Below are 23,667 nucleotides of genomic sequence, written 5' to 3' on the forward strand. Positions count from 1 at the left end.
AAAAAAAAAAAAAAAAAAAAAAAATTTATTTATTGCAGAGTTAAACCTCCTGGTGATGCACTCTGTAGAAGGGTGTTGCAGTCTAAGCGCCATCCCAGGAGAATCAGAGATTAAGTCACCCCTTTACACCTTTGCACTGCACAAGTATGTAAGCCTGGTCTTCAGGACAACCCTCAGCAGTCAGAGGCTTCTCCAATATCTTGTGTTTATATAATCAGTGTACTTAAGGTGGAAGAAATACGATCCAATAAGTATGGAGTGCAACAAATACATTTTTACATTTTCATGCTGCTGAGCAGCACTGGCATTTAATTAATAGGATCCTTGGCTGAGAAAAGACTAACTTAAGGCAAATTTGTGGTATTTAAGGTAATTATTAACTGGCCTAATGTCTTGCATTTGGCTAGTAAACAAAGCCTATCTTTATTAAACCAAAGTAAAGCAGTGAATGAACTAGTTTTATGGTTTACTGGAAGACAGGCACAGAATGACAGCATTTTAGTAGATAAATTCTGCTCCCAGTTACTTTCATACAGGTCCTCTGGCACACTGCATCTATTTTCTAGTCAGGATAACATCCTTTCCCTCCTTCCCCATTTCTCTCTCTTCTGTGCAGCTCAGTTCAGTTTGCATTTCACTCTACCAGCTCTCCCCTCAATTTTGTATCTCTCTCCAACCTCTCCTCTGTGGACTCTTGATCAAATAAAGTTAGGGTGGAATTCTCACAGTTTATTACATCAAGAGCAAATATTTAGAATAGAAATGTTTAAAATAAGACAAAAATGTATTTCTGAATCTACATGCTAACTAGAGAAAAGCACAGTAGAATAAAAAAAAAAAAACAGTCTGCTTTTTCATTGACTGCAGCGATACCACATGCTTCCTCTACCTGTGGACTTCAACTGAAGTCAAAGTACCTAACACTTGGAAAAACCTGTGCCAAGTCCTTCTTTTTCTAGGTTTATACAGTTCAGTGGCCTGTATTGAGGAACTAGGTTTGGATTTTTCTTTTTTTTTTTAATGTTATGACATTCTTGCTTACACACTTTAAGTCTTGGTAATACAATGACAATTTTCTTGCTTAATTGTCACTTACATTCCCTACATTTTAGTCATTAATTATATCCCCCAAAAGGATAGCTATAATTTTAGAATGATCAAAAAGCATTTGATCAAATGAGTGGGACACATCCCCTGAATTTTCTATGTCATGGTTAAGCTTATTTGCATAGGCAGGTATTTTTCTTGTCTTGCAGTAATCTTGAAACACTGGTCACAGCAGATTTTTTCTTTGCCATTTTCAAATGATAATGTGTCAAAACCCTCCTGGGTCTGTCCTGCTCACTTAGTTCTGATCACTGTGCCCTTTCTTCCCTTGAAGTTTTCTTCTTTCTTCCAATCAAGACATATTAATTCAATCTCTCTAATTTCAGAGGCAGATGAAGTGCAGCTGACAAGTCTGGGTTGGGGAGTGGAGAAAACTCCTGTCTTTACTCCTGCAAAAGAATAACCAGGTTTAGCTGCTTATTTTTCCTACGCAACTAGAGCTCCACAGCACAGTAAGGAAGGGCCCTCTGAGTGTGAAGAGAACACCCAGCACAACCAGGAGCTCCTCTCCATAACAGGTCCAGTGGGCATCACCTCACCACAACAGAAATAGTAAGTGTTCATTTTCCAGCTAATGCCAAAATACTAGCAGAATACAAAGCACATTTTAAGTTGTAAAACCCCAAAGGCCGTCCTTATATTTGCATCGTATCGCAGAACCAAACAAATCGCAGGTGACTAAAACACAGCTGCAAAAGGCCACAGCAGGAAGAGGATTTTGTCTTCAGTTTCCTTCCCTCTCTGGCAGCCAGGTGTTTCAGTGAGCCCTTTTGAATCAGCCGCTGTTTACCAGCGCTCGCTCGCACAAGAGGGCACTGTAGCCACACACACCGGGGCAGCGTGCCTCAGCCCAGCAAGCTGTTCATATGCACAAACAGGCTTTCAACAACTCTTCCCCTGAGTTAAGAGCCCTTGTCTTCTCATCCAGGCTGGTGGCAAACACAGCAGGACGTGCTGACGTGTTGCACTGCTACACCTTGCACAGACGGATTGTTCTGGGGTAAAACATAACTTGCAGAGTTCATCCCAGTTCCAAACTTGAATAAAATCTCACAGTTAATGGTTTACCTGCATACCCAGGGAGCTGAAGTCATGGAAACTATCATAAGATCTGGGTTTTTTTAAAAAAAAAAAGTTAAATCCCAGTTCATACTGTCAAAAGGAAAAACCTTCTGTGCTTGTAATAATGTGAATATTGAGATTATACTGTCAAACAGAAGCCTCCTAGATATTCACAGGACAACTGGAAGAGAGCTCATGGAAGTTTGAAATGAAGAGTATTAAAAACTTATTAGCATGTCTGTCTGCTTATAAATCTTCAAGAGTATTTATGCTTCCAAATAAATGGCCTGTCTTCAGGATCAGAGTGCTCACAATTCCCATTAATTCAGATATAAGTACTAAGTACAATCTACCCTCAAAATATCAGGTTACCACTAACACAAGATAGCTGTCAGAGTTACCTATCTTTAGGCTCCCCACTTAATATTTCCAATTACATTTATAATAATAAATAACAAATAGCAAAAGGGTGAAATACTTCTGTTCTAGCTCAGTACCCCAAAGTACCTGACGTTTGCAGCTTTAGAAATAAAGTAAGAGAAGTCTGTTACATACAATTATATTTATGTTCCGATTCAACTCAAGCACTGGGTGGACATGAAGGCTATTTAGCAAAAAAAAGTTTAGGATGGGAAAAATAGAAGATGAAAATCATATTTAAAATCAGCCACGGAGGGGGCCATTCCTGGTAAACCAAATAATATGAGAATAAGCAAATCCCACTTGCACTTTTGGAGTGGTTTTCATTTGGCACTGATGATTAATAGACGTGGTTTGAAAAGAATAAATCTCAACAACATGGGTTGAGATTTCCGGTGGGGATATCTGCAGCCAAACCATTGCAACGTCAGTCTACAGAATTTAAGGAGTTCCTATGGGGAATAAGGTTTGCTTAAAGGATTAAACCACATGAAGGAAGTGTTAAGCACAACAGTTCAGAAATAGCTCAGGAAATCCTTAAAGCTGATTGCTGGAAGCTCTCAGGAGAATGATCAATTTGTAACATATCTTATTCTTATACTCTGTGATTAGCTACTCTAGAGACACCGTACTGGACAAGACGGACTTCTGGCCTAACACCATAAAACCTCTACGCTCCTGTGATCCACCTTGACCCACAGGAACCCATACCATAATGATCCTGAGAGACGACCTGACAAACCAGGCTAGGCCTCCAGCCTAACTCCCTACCACCTTCATCTAAATGCTAACACAACCAAAGCACAAAACTTCCAAGTATTTTCCTGCTCTTAACACCTTTCCTGTATCTCCTTTTCTCTCTCTGCCCCACTTTTTCCAACCTACACTACTGAAAAAAACCCCACACCAACAGCCTAACTTAGGTAAGGCTATTTTATGCAGTCTTCTCCTAAAAGACTCAGATTAAAAAGGCTGCTGAAAACCTATGACTTCAGCAGCTGATATTAAGATTGGCGGGGTCTCAGTACATCTAGTAAATTCATATGCTGAACTTGCTTTTCTATAATAGCAAGATTATTAGAAAGCTGCCTAGTCTTATTACAAATCACAGCCTCTCTCTTTCCTGTTCTTTTTTCTTTGCTTTTACATTTTTGTCTTCTGTTGCTGTTGCGTAGCATATCTGGACTACAATAAGCACGGTGAGTGTTCCAGCACACTTCATCTAGTAACAGGACACGTGATACCGTCTTTTTGCCATGTAAAAACCAACCAACCCAACAAAAAACTCCAACTACAAAACTGTAAAAATTGGGGATTTTTTTTTTAAATCATCTCTGTAGCTAATAAAAGGGAAATAGTGGATATTGGTTGGATATTCTTGATATTACAAACATTTAGATCCCCCCATCTTTTCAAAAGATTCAAAGTGACAATTATTTGCCACAGTATTTGATCGACCAATATCTCTGTGCCCGAAATGCCAAATAACAGTTAACAGCTTGCTTCTGTATGATGACAGTGCCACATAAACACCATGAACTCTCAGAGCCGTATATTCCAATAAAAAATAACACAGCAGATGACATGATATCAGAAGAGAATTTTTCAGATTCACAAAGGCACAGCTGAAATCTGCATCTGGTGATCCACCTTTAGATTTTGTAGAATTTATCTCCCATTTTCCTTATGCCCAGACACAGCCATAAATTCCTCCTGCTTCCACAAAAATCACCTTTTGTGAATGGAAAAGTACAGGGCTGAACTCAGTGCTAGCATTAAAGAACAGAAGCCTTCCCTATCTATGAACTGCTGCAAACAATACATGTAAGGTTTGAAAAGCTGCTTGTGTACAGCCAGTTCTAACATTTGCTATTTACAAAGACAAAACAACTACAGTAAATTAATTCTACCAAGACTTTGCACTAACCACAGGAGCACTACAGGTGCATTTGTAAAGCCAAAGGGCATAGCACTAAAATAGAATAATCCCTTGTGACATACAAAAGCAGTGTCTGATTTGCTTCTATCATCCAAAGACGTTTGCTTGTAGCCGTGTGCTACCCAAATCTAAGGTGTTAATGTACTAGCCTGACTTCAGAAATCTCAGGAGTTGCTCACCCCAGGCAAAAGATATGCATCTTTTTGGGGGGCTACTATGTAATATAACACATGAAATCTCTGTTTCTTACAGCAATAAGGCAGCATCTTAGATAACATCTAAGGGAGCAGATTCTTTTCCCCCCTCTTCTAGGCTAATTCTTATTAGATTTGTAAGAAAAATAATCATGTTGTTCTTCCCCCAACCATCCCCCACACCTAAAAAACCCTGCCAAAACAAAAATCCCAAATCCCCTCAAACCAGCAAACTCTCAGAGATAGTGCAGCATTGGACCATACCTCTCTGTTCAGATCCATTTTAAAGAGCTACAATTTTATGTTAGTAACCTAGGGCCAAATTCAACATATTCTACTCACGTTAACTTCAATAGGGATGTATGAATACATAGCATTCAGTGAGACTCCTTATACTGGTAAGTGCTACCCAGTGTGCAGACTGCCATATCTGAGCCTTTGTGACAGTGTCCCTCTTACCTAGCCAGAAGGCACCTCGGCTTTGGAAAGTCTCCAGTATCCTACTTCTACAGGAAAGTTTTCCTACTTGTATCTCCCGAGTATCTGTATCCTTCTCCTACCCATATTCCTTTATTTGCCTTTTCCAGATTGCATCTTAAAGATTGCATGCTAGGTCATTATGCTTCATGTATATACACGCCCTTCACATGTTCAGGAGCATCCCAGATGGTCCATAACCATTAATGAATAAAATGGGGTATGTTTTAAGTGTTACATTTGCAATCAGAAGTGCTAGAGTCACAAGCCCAGAAAACAGGTCTGTAAACCCTTTCGGAGCTGCTGCATTGAAGCTGGAAACTGAGGCTACGTGCTTACAAAAGTCAGGCATATCCCTCAAGGCTGGGACCTGAAGCCTTCCTCCACACTGGGCAGAGCTTCCTCACAGGGATGTCCTGTGTTAAGTGACAGGCGATTCTTACAAGTTAGGAACAGCTACAGCTACACAATTTGGGGATTATTATCAACATGTTATAGAGTAGAATTTAACAATGAAGCAAGCCAGAACATCTTCAGCAGTGAGAAACACTATGTACAGATGAAGCAGATCCTGATGGGTCTGCAATTAAAGGAAATCAAGTTCAGAGCAGCCATACACAAATAGTATGTAACAGGGACCAAAACCCTGAATTAGCAAAGAGAATCCATATGCAACACTGTTACTCTTCCTCCTGAGGTGACTCAGTGCTGGGCTTCGTGCTGCAGAACTGGACCTCGTTTTGTGGAAACAACAAGAGAAAAGCTCTGATTTGGCATGTAAATGCTACAGCTCAAGGGCCTGCCCTGGGAAGTGCTGACCACTTGATTTTTGCTGTGGTCAGCTCTTTTTTTCAACACCCAATGCCCTCTGCAGACCCAGACCCCGCCACTGGGATTTAAGTCAAACATTGTCATCAGGAGCTCAGGCAGCAAAGGTACCTGACCTACTCAGAACCATCTCTTGAGAAAAGCATGAACCACCTTCAGAATTCAGCAGCTTAATGATTCTGTCTGATCCACAGAAAAATGCAACAGACTTTCAGGATTGTACTAAAAATTAACAGAGCATTGTTCATTTGGAATGGAAACATTAAAAAGTGTCAGAATATTACACAGAAAGCACAGTGGAAAGCAGGCACAAAAACCACGGAGCCAGCTCCTACCAATCCACTTCAGAGAAACTTTTGCTACCACATATAACGCTGCTCTTAATAAATAGCAGTGAACCCAAGATACTATTTGCTCATGAGTACTGTCATAAAATACATAAAATGAGACTCTGCCACAAAAATCTACAGTGGTACAAAACATTCAAAGTCACTTGATCTAAAACATTTCAGGCCCTTTTAGCAAAAAATACAGAGCAAAAAAACCTTTCACTCGAAATTCAGCCCATTTAATCCATAAACACGGTTATTCTACTCAGAGATGATACCAGAATGTTTCAGTTTAAAAGGAAGCAGAACTCCTGCCTTATTTGCTGTACCACACATGATTTTGGAGCAACTGTTGCAGGAGGCTACTGCATTTCTATAGAAACTTCAGTGGGATTTTCAGTATGGGTAATACAATACACGCTTACCAGACAGACTGGCACCTTTTACTCTGCTTTGATTTTTTTTGGTAATTTCAAGTATTGGTTCAAGAAAAGGTTTTCTTGGTATTAGTTTTCTGATACTATCACTGATTGTGAGGCTGTAATGATTTATAAATCTTACAGTATTTTGCAAGTTTTCCATGCAGTAGCAAAATATAAATTGAAGGCACATTTTGCTTATTAAAAATAATAGCAGCATTCAAAATTCATACCATATCAAACACACATGGTGATGCTGATAATTCTGTGACTGAGGATTGAGCATGACTTGCTAGCAATTACCAACACTTCTCCTTTAAAATGGAAACACAGTGTTTATAGCCATAGTTCCATAAAATGGTAAACCTGGTTTTAGGGCACTTGACGTCAGATTAAAAAAGGTGATAGAAACACATGACATAAACCATTAAGTTTCCATTAAATAATTGCGCTTGATCAAAGCTCTTCAGTTAACTCTTGAAAGGTAACGTTCTTTCAGCAGGCTTTGTTTGATGGGTATCATCACACTGCTCTGCAACCGACCTTCCTCTGTCAGCTCAGACCTTTACTCGGTACCTTCCTGTCCCTCCTCTGCTCCCAGTACTCAATAATGCGTGCCCGGTGTGCCCTTCAATGCCTCCAAGTTTTCTCTTTCCCTTGTAGATCCACCAGAGTCAGGCCTTCCTTTTGCTGTTACTAAAGCATCCCATCAACTTCAAAGCTGCTGGTTCAGCCTGCACCCTTGTGCAGGCTGCAGCTGAGCAGACAGAACTATGTCCCCACACCATTCAGCCATGACTGTGAAAGCATCCTCGGGAATACCAACACCCCGGGCTAGAGGGCATCCATGAAAGACCCTACTGCCAAGCAGTGTGAGGACCGGTTCCATCTACCACTGCCACCAGAAAGCAAACATCACAGCATGGGAACTTGAAGTGGTGCAGTGCTAAGGCTCAGCACCTCAGGCAGGCCTCTCCGAAGGCTCAAGAGAGTAACATACTCAAGGGCTGTTATATCCAGCTCCTATACCACAATGTAACCAGTGCAATGAGAGACTAAAGTGCTTTTAGTACTACCATTCACTTGATGGAGACAAGAACAAGGAACCTACTGCTGAAAGAAGGGTGGGCACTCAGGGAGGGAAGGAAGGAATGAGAAGGCGGCAGCTCCAACAAGCCTAAATCCCAGAAGAACCTAAAGAAAGTACCTGAGGTCTGGAAACAGCCATAGAAAAGAGATTGCTTGGCAGCATCTCACAGGGATTACAGAATCACAATGGGACAGCTCACATGGCTGGAGTGCTGGAACAGATGCGTCTTGATCCATCTTGAAAAAAGCCAGGCTGGAAAGTTAAGGAACATGAGTTTCAATCTATGCAAAGGGCTGGCTGCAACACACGCCGCTTTGCTTGGAACAGGCAACAAGACAGTCAAGATCTTACGGGTATCAGAGAACAGTCCAACATGGTGACTTGGTGGTAGGTGCCTGCTACAGACCTCCTGATCAAGAAGGGGAAGTAGAAGCAGCCTTCATCCAAAAGCTGGAGGAAGCTCCATGAGCTGGTACTCCAGCTCCAACCCCCATTGGTACTTACGGGGGACGAGAACCACCCTAATACCTCCAGATAGGGTAATACAGCTGGGCACAGGCAATCCAGATTTCTGGTCTGTGTTGATGGTAATTTCTTGATGCAGGTGACTGATGAGTCTTCTGGACTTCTTACAAAGAGTAAGTATGGGATGCAAAGGGCAGCTATAAGATTGTGGAGATTAAAGTTCTGAGAGAAGTGAGAAAGACAAATAGTACAATTACAAACTGGCACTTCAGGAGAGCAGAATTCAGCTTGTTCAGCAATCTTACTGGTAGAATATCATAGAAGACTGCTGTGGAAAGTAAAGGGAAAGACTATGAGTGCTGGCTGATCTTCAAGGACAACCTCCTCAAAGCACAAGATGGCCCATTCCTGCATGCAGGAAGTCAAGCAAGCATGGTGGAAGGCCAGCATGGATGAACAGAGAGGTCCTTACTCCAGAGTTCACATACAAGAAGGAAGTATATCAAAGGTATAAGCAGGAGTGGGCTTAGTCTCTTAGGCTTAGCTCCTGTCTCCAGTTATGTCAGATGCTTTGAAGCTTTGCAAATTTCTGCAAATGCTACCATACAGACAGTGAGCTTCCTTCCCCTTCCTCCAAAAAGAACTCGTCTGCGGGCTCTAATGAATAATTCTGCCTTTAGCTCATGACTGTTTATAACTGTTTGGCTTACAGAAGTTCTCATCTGAAACTTTTGCATTTAGCCTGGAGTTTAGCAGAGTTTCCGGCCCTAATTCCAGTGTTGAGTTTCATAACAACAGATTACGAATCCTCACCTCATCTTAGGAGGAATATCTGTCCTGAATGCCGTCTGTCCTGATCCATCCAGATCTTCTTCAAAGAATGCATCAGAAACGCAACGCAGGTATAACTTTCACTTGTATCTATGGAATACTTCTAGAGCTACTGATACACCTACAGTGACAGATCTCTGTAAACCTATCCAGACCCAGCCATGACTATGTGTCACTTCCTGAACCAACAGTTTTGCAAGACCAGGTCAAGAACAAAGGATCATTACTGCATTTTTTTTTTTAAGACTGAAGAATTATAGCCCTCTGATCCTGAATGCACTCATCATCTTTTTGAAACGAGACAAAGATTTTTGCAAGCCACGTTAAGTGTCTACATGGCCACCACACAATTCTGCGCTCATCTCTCCTCAATTACTGTTGGCTGGAGTTTCCAAGTGTCCTGTGAGATGACAGTGAACAAACATGATGTTGCCTATGCAGCACATCATGTACCATGTCTCAGTCAGCCAGTCCTTAGTAATGACCTTCTAGTTTCTCAAATTACTCTTCAGAGCACAACCATACACTAGATTGTAGCTTTCTCCAATTGTAGCTTCCTCCCACCAATAAATGAGACGTTTTCTCATAGGCAAGGTGTATTTTACCAGCCAATTCATTTTCTATTACATTTGTCCTAACTATAGATATATAGGTCTCAGAAAACATAAATTATAATGAGAAAAGGAATAAATAGGGAAGATCTCCCTAAAATAGTAAAATCATCAGAGGCAATTCTTCCCCATCAACAAAGGTAGATAGAGGGTTAGTAAAACTGAATTAAAATAATGAGCTGTTAATATCATAAACCAATTTAAATGGTTTTTAACTTTTGCAAAATTCCCTTTGAAATCCAGTGTTGCAGAATTCAGTTCACAACTTGGGTTCTTCCAGGTAGCACTGTTAGCCTGTCCACTTATTTCAGGGTTTTATCTTTTTAGGTTTTTTGGTTTGGTTTTTTTTTTTTTTTTGAGCTTACAGAGTGCCTTCCCTGCAGCTGGGTATTAACTGCTTACAATCTAATCTTGCAAAATGCTAGCAATTCTGGTACTTACTCTAGGTCTACACAGGGAAGTCTCACAGAAGTATGTATTATGTTTGGTAGCAATGGCAACATGAGGTTTTTGTCTGAAGTTGCTGATTTGGCCCCCTTAACAGGCAGGAATAGATTTTCATATTTGGCCCTGAATGTTTTCTTCTTATTGGGAGGAGAAAGCTGAAGCATCAAACCTTCCCCACTTCTCTGAGCAAATGACACAACTACAACCCATTCCTGTGGATTCCTTGAGCAAGTTTACTTTACCAGAAGAAATAGTCTTCCAGAGCCTGAGACAAAAAGTGTTAACTTGACACATATCTCCTTGTTCCCAAATTAGGCCCAGGAAACCTGTCTTGAGAGGCATGTCATTCATTGCAGAGTTAAATTTGGGTCATCCTGACTATATGGCAAGGTCACCAGGGTGCACAAGAAAGGTCACACACCCCGAGTGATATCTGCATTATTGTGTTCACAGTCACCTCTCCCTACCTAATCACCCCACATTTCTTAAAGCCATGACACAGTGAGTGACTTTGCAATTCTTTCCCAGGGACCTTGGCTTTTCTGGACACTCAGAAGGAGCAGAAAGGCAGTAATGAAGCATTTATCCCATCAGCCTGAGGAAGCACCATTTGATCTGGAGAGAGTTTTGTCTCTTTGAATGATAAAGGTGCAATTTCAGAATTTTACAAATGAAGTCAACATAAGGTTATACCAAAGCCAAATCCTGCTCCCTTCCTACAGTCCCTGGGCAGTTGCTTGCAACTCCCTTCTTCACCAGTCCTGGCCATGTAATCCTGCCCGCTCCTTTGCACTGTCTCTGACTCTTGTTGGGTCTTAGTTGAGACGATTCAACTCGTGAACCCAGCAGAATGCAATTGTCCTTTTTCTCCTGGATGTGTTTTCTGCCAAGTCTGTAAAATGAATCGACTCACAGATCGGTCTGATGAGCTTCACAGCTGGTACAAGGTAAGAAGTCAACCCACAAGCCAAGCATAAAGAGGAAAGATTAAGGAGGGTTAAAACCTTTCTCTTTTCTCAGCAGTAAGTGGAACCTTAAATCAGCTCAAACACCCTCCCATAGCTTGCCCTTCCTCTTCAATAAAGATACACCATAAAACTTGAGATGCTTTGGCCTAGCTATTAACCTCTCTAGCTGTTATAATAGAGCAGATTGAAAGCTTTAGCTGTTAGACAAAAGAGACAGTTAATCCACTTAGTCTCCACCAGGATTTTTTTTAGGTGTGGTTATGGCCAATCTTTAAGGCTTTCTATAGGGTGTTTTCACTCTATACTTCAGTGACCTTAAAACATTATGAGCAGCCATTAGCACTTTTCAGCATAACAATATTAATACCAGCATGGATAATGATGCAGATCAAATCTGATTGAAGTGAATAGGGTGGAGGAACACAGTTTGTCCTGTTTGCTGCTGCTTTGGCTCTCCTTGCAACTCCTGGTTTGGAGAATACCCCACCAACAAGAAAAGGGATCCCTGGTGTTTTGTTTTTGTTTTTTTTTTTTCCAATCTCCAGTCCCTGGGTAGGTTGAGAAAACACCAGAAGGGCATTGCCTCTCATCTTGTATTCTCCATGCTTCCCTACAGAGACTCAGTATGACTCAGAGCAGGGGGAGAAACGGGCAACTAGCCATTTATCAAAACCACCCACAATCCAGTCTAGCAGAAATCAGTCATCACCCCAGAGTTCAGAGCAATCCCATCAACGGTTGTGGGGTTTGGTTTTTTAACTCTCCAGTGAAATACCCCAATACTTCTTGTTTGTTTGTTCGCACTAGAGCCAAACACACCTCTTGTTCCTCTAATCACTCCAAATGTGAAACGGAAAGCAGCCTGGCACAGAGCATCCCTCCTGCAGAAGCTGATCAAAGACACTGCCCTGGAACTTCTAAGATTTCAGGCCATTTCCAGGGGAATTGCATCTCCCCAAGGATTCTCGCTCAATGGGAATGTCAGAAACAGGAACTGAACCCATATGATGATCACAAATTTTGGGAGCAGAAACCACAGTCAGGCTATTACACACATTCCATTATACTACGCAATGATTGATTCTTCTGTAGCATTGCAAAAACAGGGAGCCTGTGTTTTCTAATACCTATGGGAATGGCTTTTTCTTCCCGTGGTTGAAATCAGGGAAGCACGAGACCTAACCATAGGCAGCAGACTACAAAGTCCCCTATGGAGCAAGTGCATGCCCGTGGACAGCTGTATGAGAGGTGCTGTAAACCTACGCTTCACTGTACTCCCACAGCTACCCAAATGCTGTGATTGTACCGCTGTGGCATCTCCACCCAGTCAGAAAGTCCCCTCATCATTTTCCAGACAGAGCATTTATACCAAGCTCCTTAAATGCTCTTGAAGAGTGGTACCCAAACTGGACACAACTTTGAGTACTGACTTCACCATCCAGGCATTAGCTGTCATGTGCTGTTACTGTGGAAGAAAAAAAAAAATCATGACTACTGCTGCTTAAACTGATGAAAGCAGTCACCGGCACCCCTGGCAGGAATACTGCTGTGGTTTAAATCCATCTGGCAGCTAAACACCACACAGCTGAATCCAGGACAAATATGTAAGTTTTTCATTCTTATATTCTGCTCTGTTTCTTCTTTCTGCTCAGTGCCAGCACAAGCATTTCTGCTGCTGCACAGTGAACTGAATTAGAGAATTGCTCTGACTGAAAAATAACCCAGTTCTTCAATTCCAATTCACTACCCTCACCCATTGGCTCATCCTGGCAGCAGGCATTTCCAGAGGTTTATTATGTACATATAATTTAAGCAGATCAAGTAGAGAAATATCTTGCACATTTGAAACGGAGCTTTACAATGCAGATTTATCTGCTATTCAGATCATTGCAGGTATAAACTTTAGGAACATTACTCATTCTGTTAGTAAAACCAAAACCATTCAAATGTCACAGCTTTTGCCATAATTTTTCTTCTGGACCAAAGACATTTCCACTCAAAGCAAGAAATTCCCCTAACCTTTCCTCTCCTGCAAAGGAGCTGCAATGTAAAGGCAGCAGAGCAGAATCCTGCCTTTGCTGAAAGAAGTAACAGAAGAGCTGGGTTAATAATGATCTTGAGACATAAAACTGGAAAATAAGCTACGTGATGTATCAATGGACACTAGCCTACACTGGTGAGGCTTTGTCTGTCCTATCTGGAATAAGAGAATAAAATTTACCTGCTATTGTGAATAGTTCCTGAAAAGTCATCTTTGTGCTGACATATCCTCTGAAGCATCAGTTTAAGAGCTCTCCTTGCTCAAATTATACCCTCATTAGGGCAGGAATATCATGTTCTTATATTCTTACTTGGCAGAGGAAGTAAGAAAAGTAGTAACATTTCTGCTATTGAGAACTTAACGCTAAGAACAAGCAAGTGCTAATACATTACAAACCAGTAAGTTTCTGAAAAAAGATTGTTTTCTTCCTCAAAGGAAATCTGCAACTATGCCAGGAAATTTACGAAGACTGTGTAACTTTATGGACAAATGGGATTATAACTGTTCCATGAGCTTTAACAGTGCCCTATCTACACTACAAAAACCTAACCCTACTCTAAGAAAAGCAGGGATCATAACAGAACTGATTTCTTTGTCCTCAGTATATACAATCACAGTACAGAAGAACACTAACATGAAGGTTCATTCCCAAACCTACTAAAATGATACTACTTTATATTACAGCCACTTTAGTAGTGCCTACTTCAACCATAAGAGTCCTTCTGTAAACCATAAAACTGCAGAGCTCATACTTCAGCGGAAGAGAACATGGGAACTATATGGAACTCCTGCTACAGATTTGTTAACTGACTTCCCACCCCACGCATCCTTCCCTCATTTACAGGCATCACACCCCTCTTTGGGGCCTTTCTTTCCATGGAGAACATTCTAGGCAGAAAGAACTCACCTAGCTCTTTGCCTGAGCTTGCTGATAAAAGACTGGGTACTTTGAAAAAGCTCTAAAAACATCAAATCAGATTTGTGTCTTAGACACTCAGAGGAAGCCTGACTTTAAACAGTGGCATGATGAAGACAGGCTGCTTTTCAGGCTTTAAATATCATCATGTGAATTCAGGTATTCATAGCTTGAATTAATTTTAGTGGTATAAGCCAAAAGGTGGTATGCATTAGGAAAACATACCTTCCCCAAAAGCAAGAAGTGATGAAAAGCAGTCAGCCTGGTCTTAGTACTGTTACAGGAGCCACAACTGGAGCCTTGTCCCATTCCATCTCAGGCCATGCTTTGAGGGACAATGGTCAAAATAGGTTGGTCCCCTCATGGCAGTGGCTAGCCTATTTCTTTCATGATCGGAGGGGATTATCACCACATGCATGTTAGACAAACTGCCTGATGCCATTTCACCCGACACACTACCAAAAGGCAGTCAGACCATGGCAATGAGGGCCAGATAGGAACCAGCTGGTGGGGAGCTGGAAAATAACCCCTTTGCTCATCAATAGTATCAGCAAGAAATCAGTTCCCTGCTGCAGATGGAAACTAAATGGCATACAACAGACAGAAGACTGAATTTTGCTCACAAGCCTGGGACTGAGCTGATGGTCAAAGCCTGGGTGGGAGAGGGACTCTCGCTCCAGACAGAGGCCTCCTGCACCTGATTAACACCACTCACGGTTGGAAACCCTCTGCAGGCAGGTAGTGAGTAAAGTTAGGCCTTTATTTTTTATTATCTGCGGAGTCAGGACTGCAGATTTACATCCTTCCCATGCAGCACTCCCTGTGTTATTAATGTAGTCCTTCAGGCAGGCAAACCACCCAGCACTCCATCTCTCCTTCATTTTCCTCTTCCTCTCCTGCATTTTATTTGACTCCAAAACAAAAATGGGGGGGAGGGCAGTAGGTTAGAGGAAAGCCTGCAGAGGATTCCTCTTCCCCAGATTAAGATTTAATTGTATTCCTAGTGAGTCCCTTCTGGTTGCGCTCGGTCTTTCAGATGAATGTTTCATCAATATGATTAGGATCACATCCCTCAGTCTCGTCTATTTACACAATCGGTTGTGACAGCTCAGAGTATAGTACTCCCTAAAGGAAATATTAGATACCACCCTATCATTTTATTCAAATCATATTTTGCACGCTGCACTTTCAGCCTAATGTCAATTCTCCCCTGGATTACATATTTGTGATATCCAGCAAGCACTAAAATCCTACCAATAAGGATTAGATTAATATTTTTATTAACCATACTCATGTTATGATGAACAGGGCTATGGAGATTTTGGAAGGGGAGGAGTGGGGTATGGGTACCTCAGTGGGGAACTGGGCTTGTATGTACAAAAAGATGTGGGGCAAACAGTGACAAAATTATTAGTAGTAATCACACCGATGGTGGCAAAACCCACTTTCATGAGGTGGACGGGCACGCGGGAAGTGCCAGCGGCTGCCTCTCCTTCGCCTCAACCACCTCGGCGCCATCTTCTCCCCAGGGCCAGGGCCCCACGGCCGCCCACCGCCGGCCTCCCCGGCACCCCCAGCCGGTAGTCCCGGCGGGAAGAGGCATTTCTGAAGCGTAACGGTACCGCAGGAGCCACCGGGGCCTATTCCCGCCTCGTCCCCCGCCGCCCTCCCCTCGGGGCCGCCTCGGCGCGGCTGGGCCGACGGGCGCCGAGGCGGCCCCGAGGGGAGGGCGATGGCGGCTGACGGCAGGGGGGCTGTAAAAATAACCCTTCCGGGGAAATCACCGCTCCCTTAACACCGCGCTCCCCTCAGAGAGGGGAGGAGGTGGAAACAAGTGAGCAGGTGGTGAAAAGGCGGCGTTGAGGAAGGTGGGAGCAGAAATTCAGACCGAAAGTAAAACCCCCATCGCATTACCCGGAGAGAAAACACACCGAAAAATACCTGCTCCTTCCTCCCCGGAGCGCCGAGACCGCCGCCCCGGGGAAGAAGCCCATTCTCCCGGGGCGGTCGGGGAGACGCGGTTGGAAGAACAAGGGCCTCGGGGTCGTTTCGTTTTCTCGCCCGGGTGCGAAGCACCGGCTATGCAGTTTGGGGCGAGCAGCGAGCTACTAAGTTTCGTTGGAAAAAAAAATTCATACGGTTGCTCCCGACGTGCCGCTGCAAAGAGCACAGCCGGGAGAGGCCATGAGCTGTCGGGTCTGCTCTAACGAAAAAAACCCCAAAACCAGAGTCTTTGGTGAGGAAATGGTCTGAGTCCCTCGGACGAGCCCGTCTCTGCTGTCTCTACTGCTCCGCCGGGCGTCCATGCTACTAAAAACAAGTAAAGGCTACAGAGCAGAGCACCAAACTGCTCCCTCGGCTCGGCCGGGAAACATCTCAGAGAATCGCTAATTCGCGGGGAACGGCCTCAAATGGTTCCACTGGCGTAGCCCCGTTTCCCGGGACCCGCGGGTCGGGCGAGGAAGGCGCGGAACCACCGGGGCGGGCAGAGCCGGCGGCCGGGGAGGTGCGGGTTTCCCTTACCCGAGAACCAGGTTTTGTAGCTTCACAGGGCAGGCTTACGGGTCACCTCTCACTGCACACCACCGCAGCGGTGTAAATAACTATTTTCTTTATTTATCTTTTTTTCTCTAGACCCTGCTTGCCCGCCATCCCTGTCCAGCTGTCGTTTCGAAGTCGCACGCAGTTTTCATGCTGCCGAAATCGCAGGGACGGAGCCGACGGGCGCGTTTCTCTTTCAGCCTTTTCTGCCCGCAAGCTGCGTGGCGAAGGTGCCGCTTTTCCCAGCACACGCCCGTGGGTGTGGGGGGCTGTGGAAAAAGGGGGAGTCATCCTCGGGGTCGGCCTCCCCTGCCAGACCCGCGATAAAAAGCCGGCTAAGGCGAGGCGGGGTTCTGCCCCCGGAGCCTGCTGTTTGTCTCAGTAAATCACATTACGAAGCAAAGTGCAAGGGTAGTTAACTTTATCTTCTGTTAATGTAAACAAATAAGCATTCAGTTCCTTGATCTTTATTTAAATATAGAGTTGTTTATCGGTGTCATCCTATGAAGATTAATTAGATACCTTTATTCACAATTTGGCGTCTGACACCCCATTTTAGGAATGCATTATAATCACAAGGTGTTAATTGGGGCCAGCCAGGCACTTATGTTTCTATTAAACAGCGTGAGGACTTTTCACGAGTATTAAGTTCTTTTTTTGCCGCGTGGTGCGAAAATACACAGTTTTTAATAACGCACCGCGGCGGAATCGTGCTCGGGAGCGCTGTATAATCGGTGTTAGCAGCCCGGGAAAGGCGGGCCGGCACGCCACCGCACCCCCCGGCTGAAAACCGGGGACAGCCTGCCTTTCCAGGGGGGGCTTTTCCCGGCGGGAGCATCCCCCACCTGGAAGAAAAAAAAATAGGGGAAAAAGAGTATTAAAAAAAAATGTCCGTCCACCGTCGCTTAAAAACGACCGCGAGTCCGCTTCTGTCCCAAAGGGGCTGTGGCTCCTTGTGCCCAGGGAGAGCTGCTGGGACACCCGTTTGTTTCGGTTGCCAACGCGCGGAACCGGAGCCTCGCACCGAGAAGCAAAGAACTGATCGAAATCTCCTCGGAAATCCGCTGCTCTCTGCTCCGGAGCGGGGGCAGCCGCTGCCAGCGACCCCCGATCGCGTTACCTCCTCGGGGGAGGGCCCCGGCCGCGGCCCCTGGGTTATTTTGTTTGCGGCCGGACACCGCTAACAGTTTAATCCCATCACCGCCTGCATATCCCCAGCAAAGGTCCCGCTGCCGCGGGAGCCGGGATTCAATCGCTCTGCGAGGAGGGGCTTTCTCCCCAGATAAGCGGGCAGGGGAATTTTTGACCGCGTTCCGGGAAACCGAAGGGGCGAGCAGGGGCCGGCCCCGCGGTGGGCGGGGGGGGGGGAAGGGAACAGAGTTCACAAGTTACTCCCCGGGGGGAGGATTGAGCTCACGCACTTCACCTTCCCCAGAGCAGGGTGCTGTGGGAGAAGAGACCCCGGCAGATTTGTGGACCAAGCCAGGGGAGATGGCAAAACACAAAAAGATATTAAAAAGCCCCACCACACACCAGTAGCAGCTAGCAGGGTCCAAATGAGCACGGTGCAAGGGATAAAGCAGCAAGGAGATTTGGAGACAACTCGGCCCCCAAGGCTTGTGCTCCCTCCTCCCCACAGCTGGGACATCCCATAGAGGAAAAGAAGAGGCAGAGAGCCACTCCCACGCTTATCCCTGGCACCACCACATTTATTAAAAATTACTACTATATACATAAAAAAAGAAAACAGAACCAAGCTTTGTCAGAAGAAGTTTGTGTGCCAGTGCTCTAGGGTTGGTCAGTTTAAAATGGCTGAAACTATAGGCAAGAAGAGTGGGTAAGTTACATCACTTCGAGTTTTGGACAGGGCAGCTGTAAAAGTCACTTTACATACATGTAAATAGAAATCTGTTCATGTTTTTTGCAATGCTCCATATGCTACGTTTAACCAAAAAAAATGCCTTTTGAACTTCAAAGCACCACCGGAGGTTCTGACTGAACAGCTATATGTCAACTATTTATACATTATTCCACAATATTCTACAGTGTATCTAGACAAAACACAACTGTACACTTTGTTTTTGGCCACCTCAACGTAGGTTAGGCTTTTGGGATGGAGGCGTGGGAGGTTTTTTAATGCAAGTTCAAAACTAAGAAAGGTCAGATTTGGTCATTGTAAACCCATTGTTAGCGACAAGACCTTCAAGTCAAAATCCTGCCTGGTAAGCAGGCCTTATTTTGGCCACCTTCTGCTGAAGAAAGCCTTAGCCGAGTGGTATCTGACTCAGCCAACTGTGCTGCAGACAAGGGTTAAAGAAGCCAGCTCAGTCTAAAGCAGAACATAGCATTTGTGCTGCTCCCCACAACCCAGCCCCCTTTTATCAGAGGGGCAGGCAGGGAAGAAGATAAAATTTGGGATCCATCCCCCCTATTTCCTTGCTCAGGAGTGCATAGATTTGATCAGGCCTCTGAGCCAAGCCAAACTGTACACTTTAGTGTCTCCAATAAATAAGCCACATCGTAAAAATCTAGACTCCTGCTTACAGCTTCCATATGTGGTTCCTTCTAAAGATAGAAGAAGAATTCTACCATCATTTGCTCTTTCCCTACTTCATTACCTGCAACAGTCAAAAAAAAAAAAGCTTTGGCACCTTCTTTAGAATTGCACACAACAATTCAAGGTGGAAGGCAAGAGTCTTTTTGGCAATTGTAATGCAAAAAAACCAAGGCCACCCTGAAAAAAAATTAGCCAATTGGAATAAAAGGATGCTTTAAGAACTAGTATAGAACGCATAGTAGCCCATGCCTTTCGAAGTGTCTTTGCTATAGTCCTCGGCATTAATGTCCTCGCATTTCATAGTCGGGGAATTTTCATTGCTGGAAGTGCTAGGGGAGAGCCGTCTTCTCTTACAAGCACCCGTGTAGACCCCAGAATCATTTGAATCTAGAGACTTTATGGAGGGTGGAGTCTCTATCCAGGATGAGCCGATTTCTTCTTTCACCTTCTCCTTGGAAAGCTGGTCTTCAGAGAAGCCTGGAGGACTTGTTCTGGAGGCCCAAGGTAATCCTGTTGTCATTTTTCTCTGGTAAGAGCCCCTGCTCCCCCAGCCTGCCATGGATGGAAATGTCGGGTCAGGGTAGTACCCCAGAGCATGGGATGTCTGAAGGGGGAGGGATTTAATGCCATAAGGGAGCAAGGTGCTAGGAGAGTACTCCGTCTCATATGAGTTCATGTCCAGTTTGTTGGCACTGGGCTGCTGTACAGGCGTAACAAACCACCGCTGTGGAGGGCTGGCCACCTCTTCGCTCTGCTGCGGGGAGAGCAAGCCATTTGTCTGAGGGACGGTTCTCTCACCATTGTAAAACCTGGCTGGGGGCAGGTTGTTGACAAACTGTTCTTGGAAGAATGGCTGCACGCTGTATCGGGCACCAGGGACGATCTGGTGGGATCTAGGAGAATCCGTGGGAGATGGAGTTAATCTGTCATTTTCTGAAGCTGTGTACATGCTATAACATAAAAGAGAAATACTGAGTGTCATTCTTTACAATTCCAGTACAACAGTAAAACAAAACAAAAACACAAATGGGAAGGAACCAAATTATTCCTTATTTAGAATCGCAGCTAGGTTTAACTGGAAGTTCATTTTTATCCAGTGGAGGAGTTCAGGTTGTTTTTCCTTAGAACAGTCTAAAATTTATAGCATTGCTGCTACAAGTACACACTGTTCTCTGGCAGCCAACCCATTTCAAGTGAGGTGCAGCACCTTCCTTCCAGAAGCCGTACTTTTATATGTACAGCTCCAGGTTTTCAAAGGCCATTTGACACTAGAGAAGGAGCATTAGGCAAATCTGCTGATAATTTGAAGAAGATGCCTGCTCTGCGGAGATACCTGATACACTACTGCAAATCTGCAGGCCAGCTAGGTTCTGCCATTACAAATTCTCTACCAGAATTCAGAAGCCTGCTGGAAGATAGGTCATCAGGACAATATGGTAACTATTCAAACAGTTAATGTTTCTAGAGAGACATTTAATGCCTTTGAAAGCTAGCAAAGCTGCCAGTAGAAGTATTACTACTTCTGAATAACCAAAGCAGCATGTCTAAAGATGCTACTTTAACAGACATTTCGGGCCCAAATCATGCCTCCTAGACAGAGACAGCTGTAAGAGAAGACAGAAATGTACTTACGAGTCATAGTTGTCTCTGAAGCCTTTCGCAAAAGGATTATGGTCAATTTTGAGCTGTGTAATCTAAAAGTGAAAGCAGAATATAGTGAGATGAGCTGTTCAACCCACCAGACAGTTTTATTAATTGTCATTTTATACATCCAAGCTTACATCAGTGTTCTGATATGCTGTAACTGCTATGAACTGTGTTTCAGGGAAAATAAATGTTTGAGTCTTTGAGGAATCATTCAGATCTTCAACACCATCTTCGGTCACTTCCACAATGTGAAGCCGAGGCTGGTACTTGTGTAGAGATTGCAGTACTATCATCTAAAAGGGACCACGGAAGAGACAAGATCATGAGACAAACTGCATCCAACACGCAAAGATCTATTTTATAGCCTGATGCTTTCTTCCTGTAAATTGTAATCTTTTGATTTGGCAATGGAGCAATTTTAACTGTTAACAGGAGATGATTCACAGCTTGTAGTCCTGTTTCACTAGGTTACTAATGTGCTAAATTCTGTAAATGCAGGGAATTGAGAGCTATCAGCTACACTCCCACTTTTTCAGTAACTCCAGAGATAGATATATTGGCTAAAAACAAAGACATTCACACATCTATTTTTGACGTTTCTACATGCCTTTGTGAGGAGAAGCACAGAAAACAAGATCTTCGAACCCATTCAAGAAGGGAACAAGTCACAAGGAGCGATCTAGCAGCTCGATTAAATGTTATAAAGCCCCAAAACCCCAGGGCTCCCCTGGTTGATCTACCAAGAGCCCCTCAAGCCTGTCTTCCCCCTCCCCATTTACCTGTGCGTTGTTGTTGTTAGCACCTTTATTATTCGTTAGCTTCAGCTTCCCGAAAGAAATCTCCTGCCTCATCCAGTGAGCCCCGGTGTTGGGCGACTCGGGGTGAACGTACACCTTGTTACCTGGGGAAGAGGGGCCGGTAAGGCCAGCGGCCGCCGGGCACAGGCACCTTCTCCCCGCGGCGGCAGCGGGGCAGGGCAGGCGGCAGCGCCCGGACACCATCTCGGGTCCCCCCGTGTCCCCTCGCCCGCACCGCGGCGTGAAAAAAGAAGGTTCCAAGACGCCCTTAAAAGTGCAGCTCTGCCCGCTGCGGGATGCCAGGGGTGATGGGGGGGGGGACGGGGTGGGAACCCTTTCGGGGAGGCACCGCACCTACCTTGCATGTTGTTGTCGGCTTTGCCGCAGGTCACCCACTTGCCCCCCTGGAAACGCCAGTGGTTGGGGTCCGCCAGCACCACCTCCACGAAGACGTTGTAGTGGGCCGTAGGGTTGAGGCCGGTGATGTTAAAGCTCAGAAAAGGAAACATCCTCCTGGGGGGGAGGAAAAGCGTACCGCATGCGAGGCGGGCCCGGGAAGGGGCCGCGGGCTCCAGCGGCGGCTGGAGCGCCTCGGCCGCGGGGGGCCCCGTCCGTCCCGGCACAGAGGAGGCAAGCGACGAGCCCAAACCCACCCCCTGGGGGGAACCGGGGAGAGCATCCCCGGGCCGGAGGCACCACCGACGGGAGGCCGCGCACCCCTTCCCGGGGAAGCGGGCACCGCTGCCCAGCACGGAGCGTCCCCCCACCTCTTTCCCTCCGTTTCGCGACCCCTCGCCCGCTTACCGGCCCTGCTTGGTGATGATCATCTCCGTCTGGTGCCGGTGGAACTTGAGCCAGAGGGGCCGGTTGCAGAGGAAGACCTGCGCCCGCAGCCCCGGGCCGGCGGCCGGCACCCCCAGCGCCCCCAGCCCGCCGCAGGACCCCGCCGCCGCCGCCGGGTAGGGGCCGTAGAGGGGCCCGCCGGCCGCCGCCTGCCCGTACTGGTACCCGCCGCCGCCGCCGCCGAACTGCGCCCGGCCGCCGGGGGAGCAGACGGTGCCCGCGAAGCCGCCCGGCGACAGCACCGAGCCGTAGGGGTAGCGCGGGCCGCCGGGCGGCGGGTAGACGGGGCCGTGCTGCGCCGCCGGCGGGTAGGGGAAGAGGGCGCAGGGCCCCCCCAGCTCGGCGCCCGGCGGCCCGGGAGACTGCAGGTAGTAGCGCTCGGGGCTGAGGCCGTCCATGGAGTAGCGGGCGGCGGCGGCGGCCGGGGGCAGCTCCTCCTCCCCGCAGGGGGTGGCCTTGCGGCCGTCCGGCTTGGGGGCGGCGAAGGGCGGCTCGCCCGCCTCCGCCTCGCCCAGCATGGCGGGGGCCGCCCCGAACTTCTTGGGCGTCTTGTCGAGGTCGATGCGCGGCGGCGAGCCCGGCCGGGGCGGCCCTCGGGACCCGCCGCCAGCGCCCGCCCCGGCCCCGCCGCCGCGCCCGCCGCCTTCCAGCGGGTAGAAGGGGGCGCCCGGCAGGGCCCCCCCCGCCGCAGCCGCCGCCAGCAGCGGCTCGCCCAGCTGCATCCTCGGCGGGCGGAGCGGTGCGGCGGAGCAGAGCGCCCACGCGAATCCCGACGCCCACCCTGACCTGCGGCCGCGCAGCGCTGCGGCGGGGCTCCGCCGAGGCCGTTTATACCGGCGCGCCGGGCTCCGCGGGCCGCCGGGGAGGGGCTTGCGCCGGGCTGCCTCATCGCCGCCCTCCACCCCCGCCGGCCCATTGGCTGGGCCGCCTGACACTAATTTAATTAGACAGCTACTAATTGGAACAAGTCACCTGTGACTCTGGTTTGTGGCCCCCCCGCCTTTCCCTCTCCCGCCCCCCTTCCCGCAGCCGGCTACCGGAGGGGCTCCGGGCCGCCCCCTGCCCCCGCGCCGCGCGGAGTGAGGGGAGCGTCCGCATCGCCCCACAGTGGAGGGCTTGGCTTCCCATCCCCCTCAAA

The 23,667-nt window shown here is 46.4% G+C and overlaps 1 protein-coding gene across 1 annotated transcript; it reads right to left on the reverse strand.

Annotated features, from left to right (window-relative positions):
* Positions 1 to 18,373: 18,373 nt before the first annotated feature.
* EOMES (eomesodermin) lies at positions 18,374 to 23,295 on the reverse strand. Its single transcript, XM_074849575.1, has 6 exons — positions 22,491 to 23,295; positions 22,045 to 22,199; positions 21,669 to 21,790; positions 21,024 to 21,182; positions 20,875 to 20,936; positions 18,374 to 20,192 (listed from the first exon to the last, which is right to left on the reverse strand). The coding sequence occupies exons 1-6, from the start codon at positions 23,249 to 23,251 to the stop codon at positions 19,457 to 19,459; spliced, it is 1,995 nt and encodes a 664-aa protein (XP_074705676.1). The 5' UTR covers positions 23,252 to 23,295; the 3' UTR covers positions 18,374 to 19,456.
* Between the last annotated feature and the right edge of the window lie 372 nt (positions 23,296 to 23,667).

The sequence above is a fragment of the Strix aluco genome, chromosome 1, assembly GCF_031877795.1.
Source record: "Strix aluco isolate bStrAlu1 chromosome 1, bStrAlu1.hap1, whole genome shotgun sequence".
Lineage (NCBI taxonomy): Eukaryota > Metazoa > Chordata > Aves > Strigiformes > Strigidae > Strix > Strix aluco.

Coding starts and splice junctions, on each gene's coding strand:
- EOMES (XM_074849575.1), bottom strand. CDS start 23,251: ATGCAGCTGGGCGAGCCGCTGCTGGCGGCGGCTGCGGCGGGGGGGGCC. Junction 22,200..22,490: donor ATCATCACCAAGCAGGGCCG/GTAAGCGGGCGA, acceptor CCTCCCCCCCAG/GAGGATGTTTCCTTTTCTGA. Junction 21,791..22,044: donor AGCCGACAACAACATGCAAG/GTAGGTGCGGTG, acceptor CCTCTTCCCCAG/GTAACAAGGTGTACGTTCAC.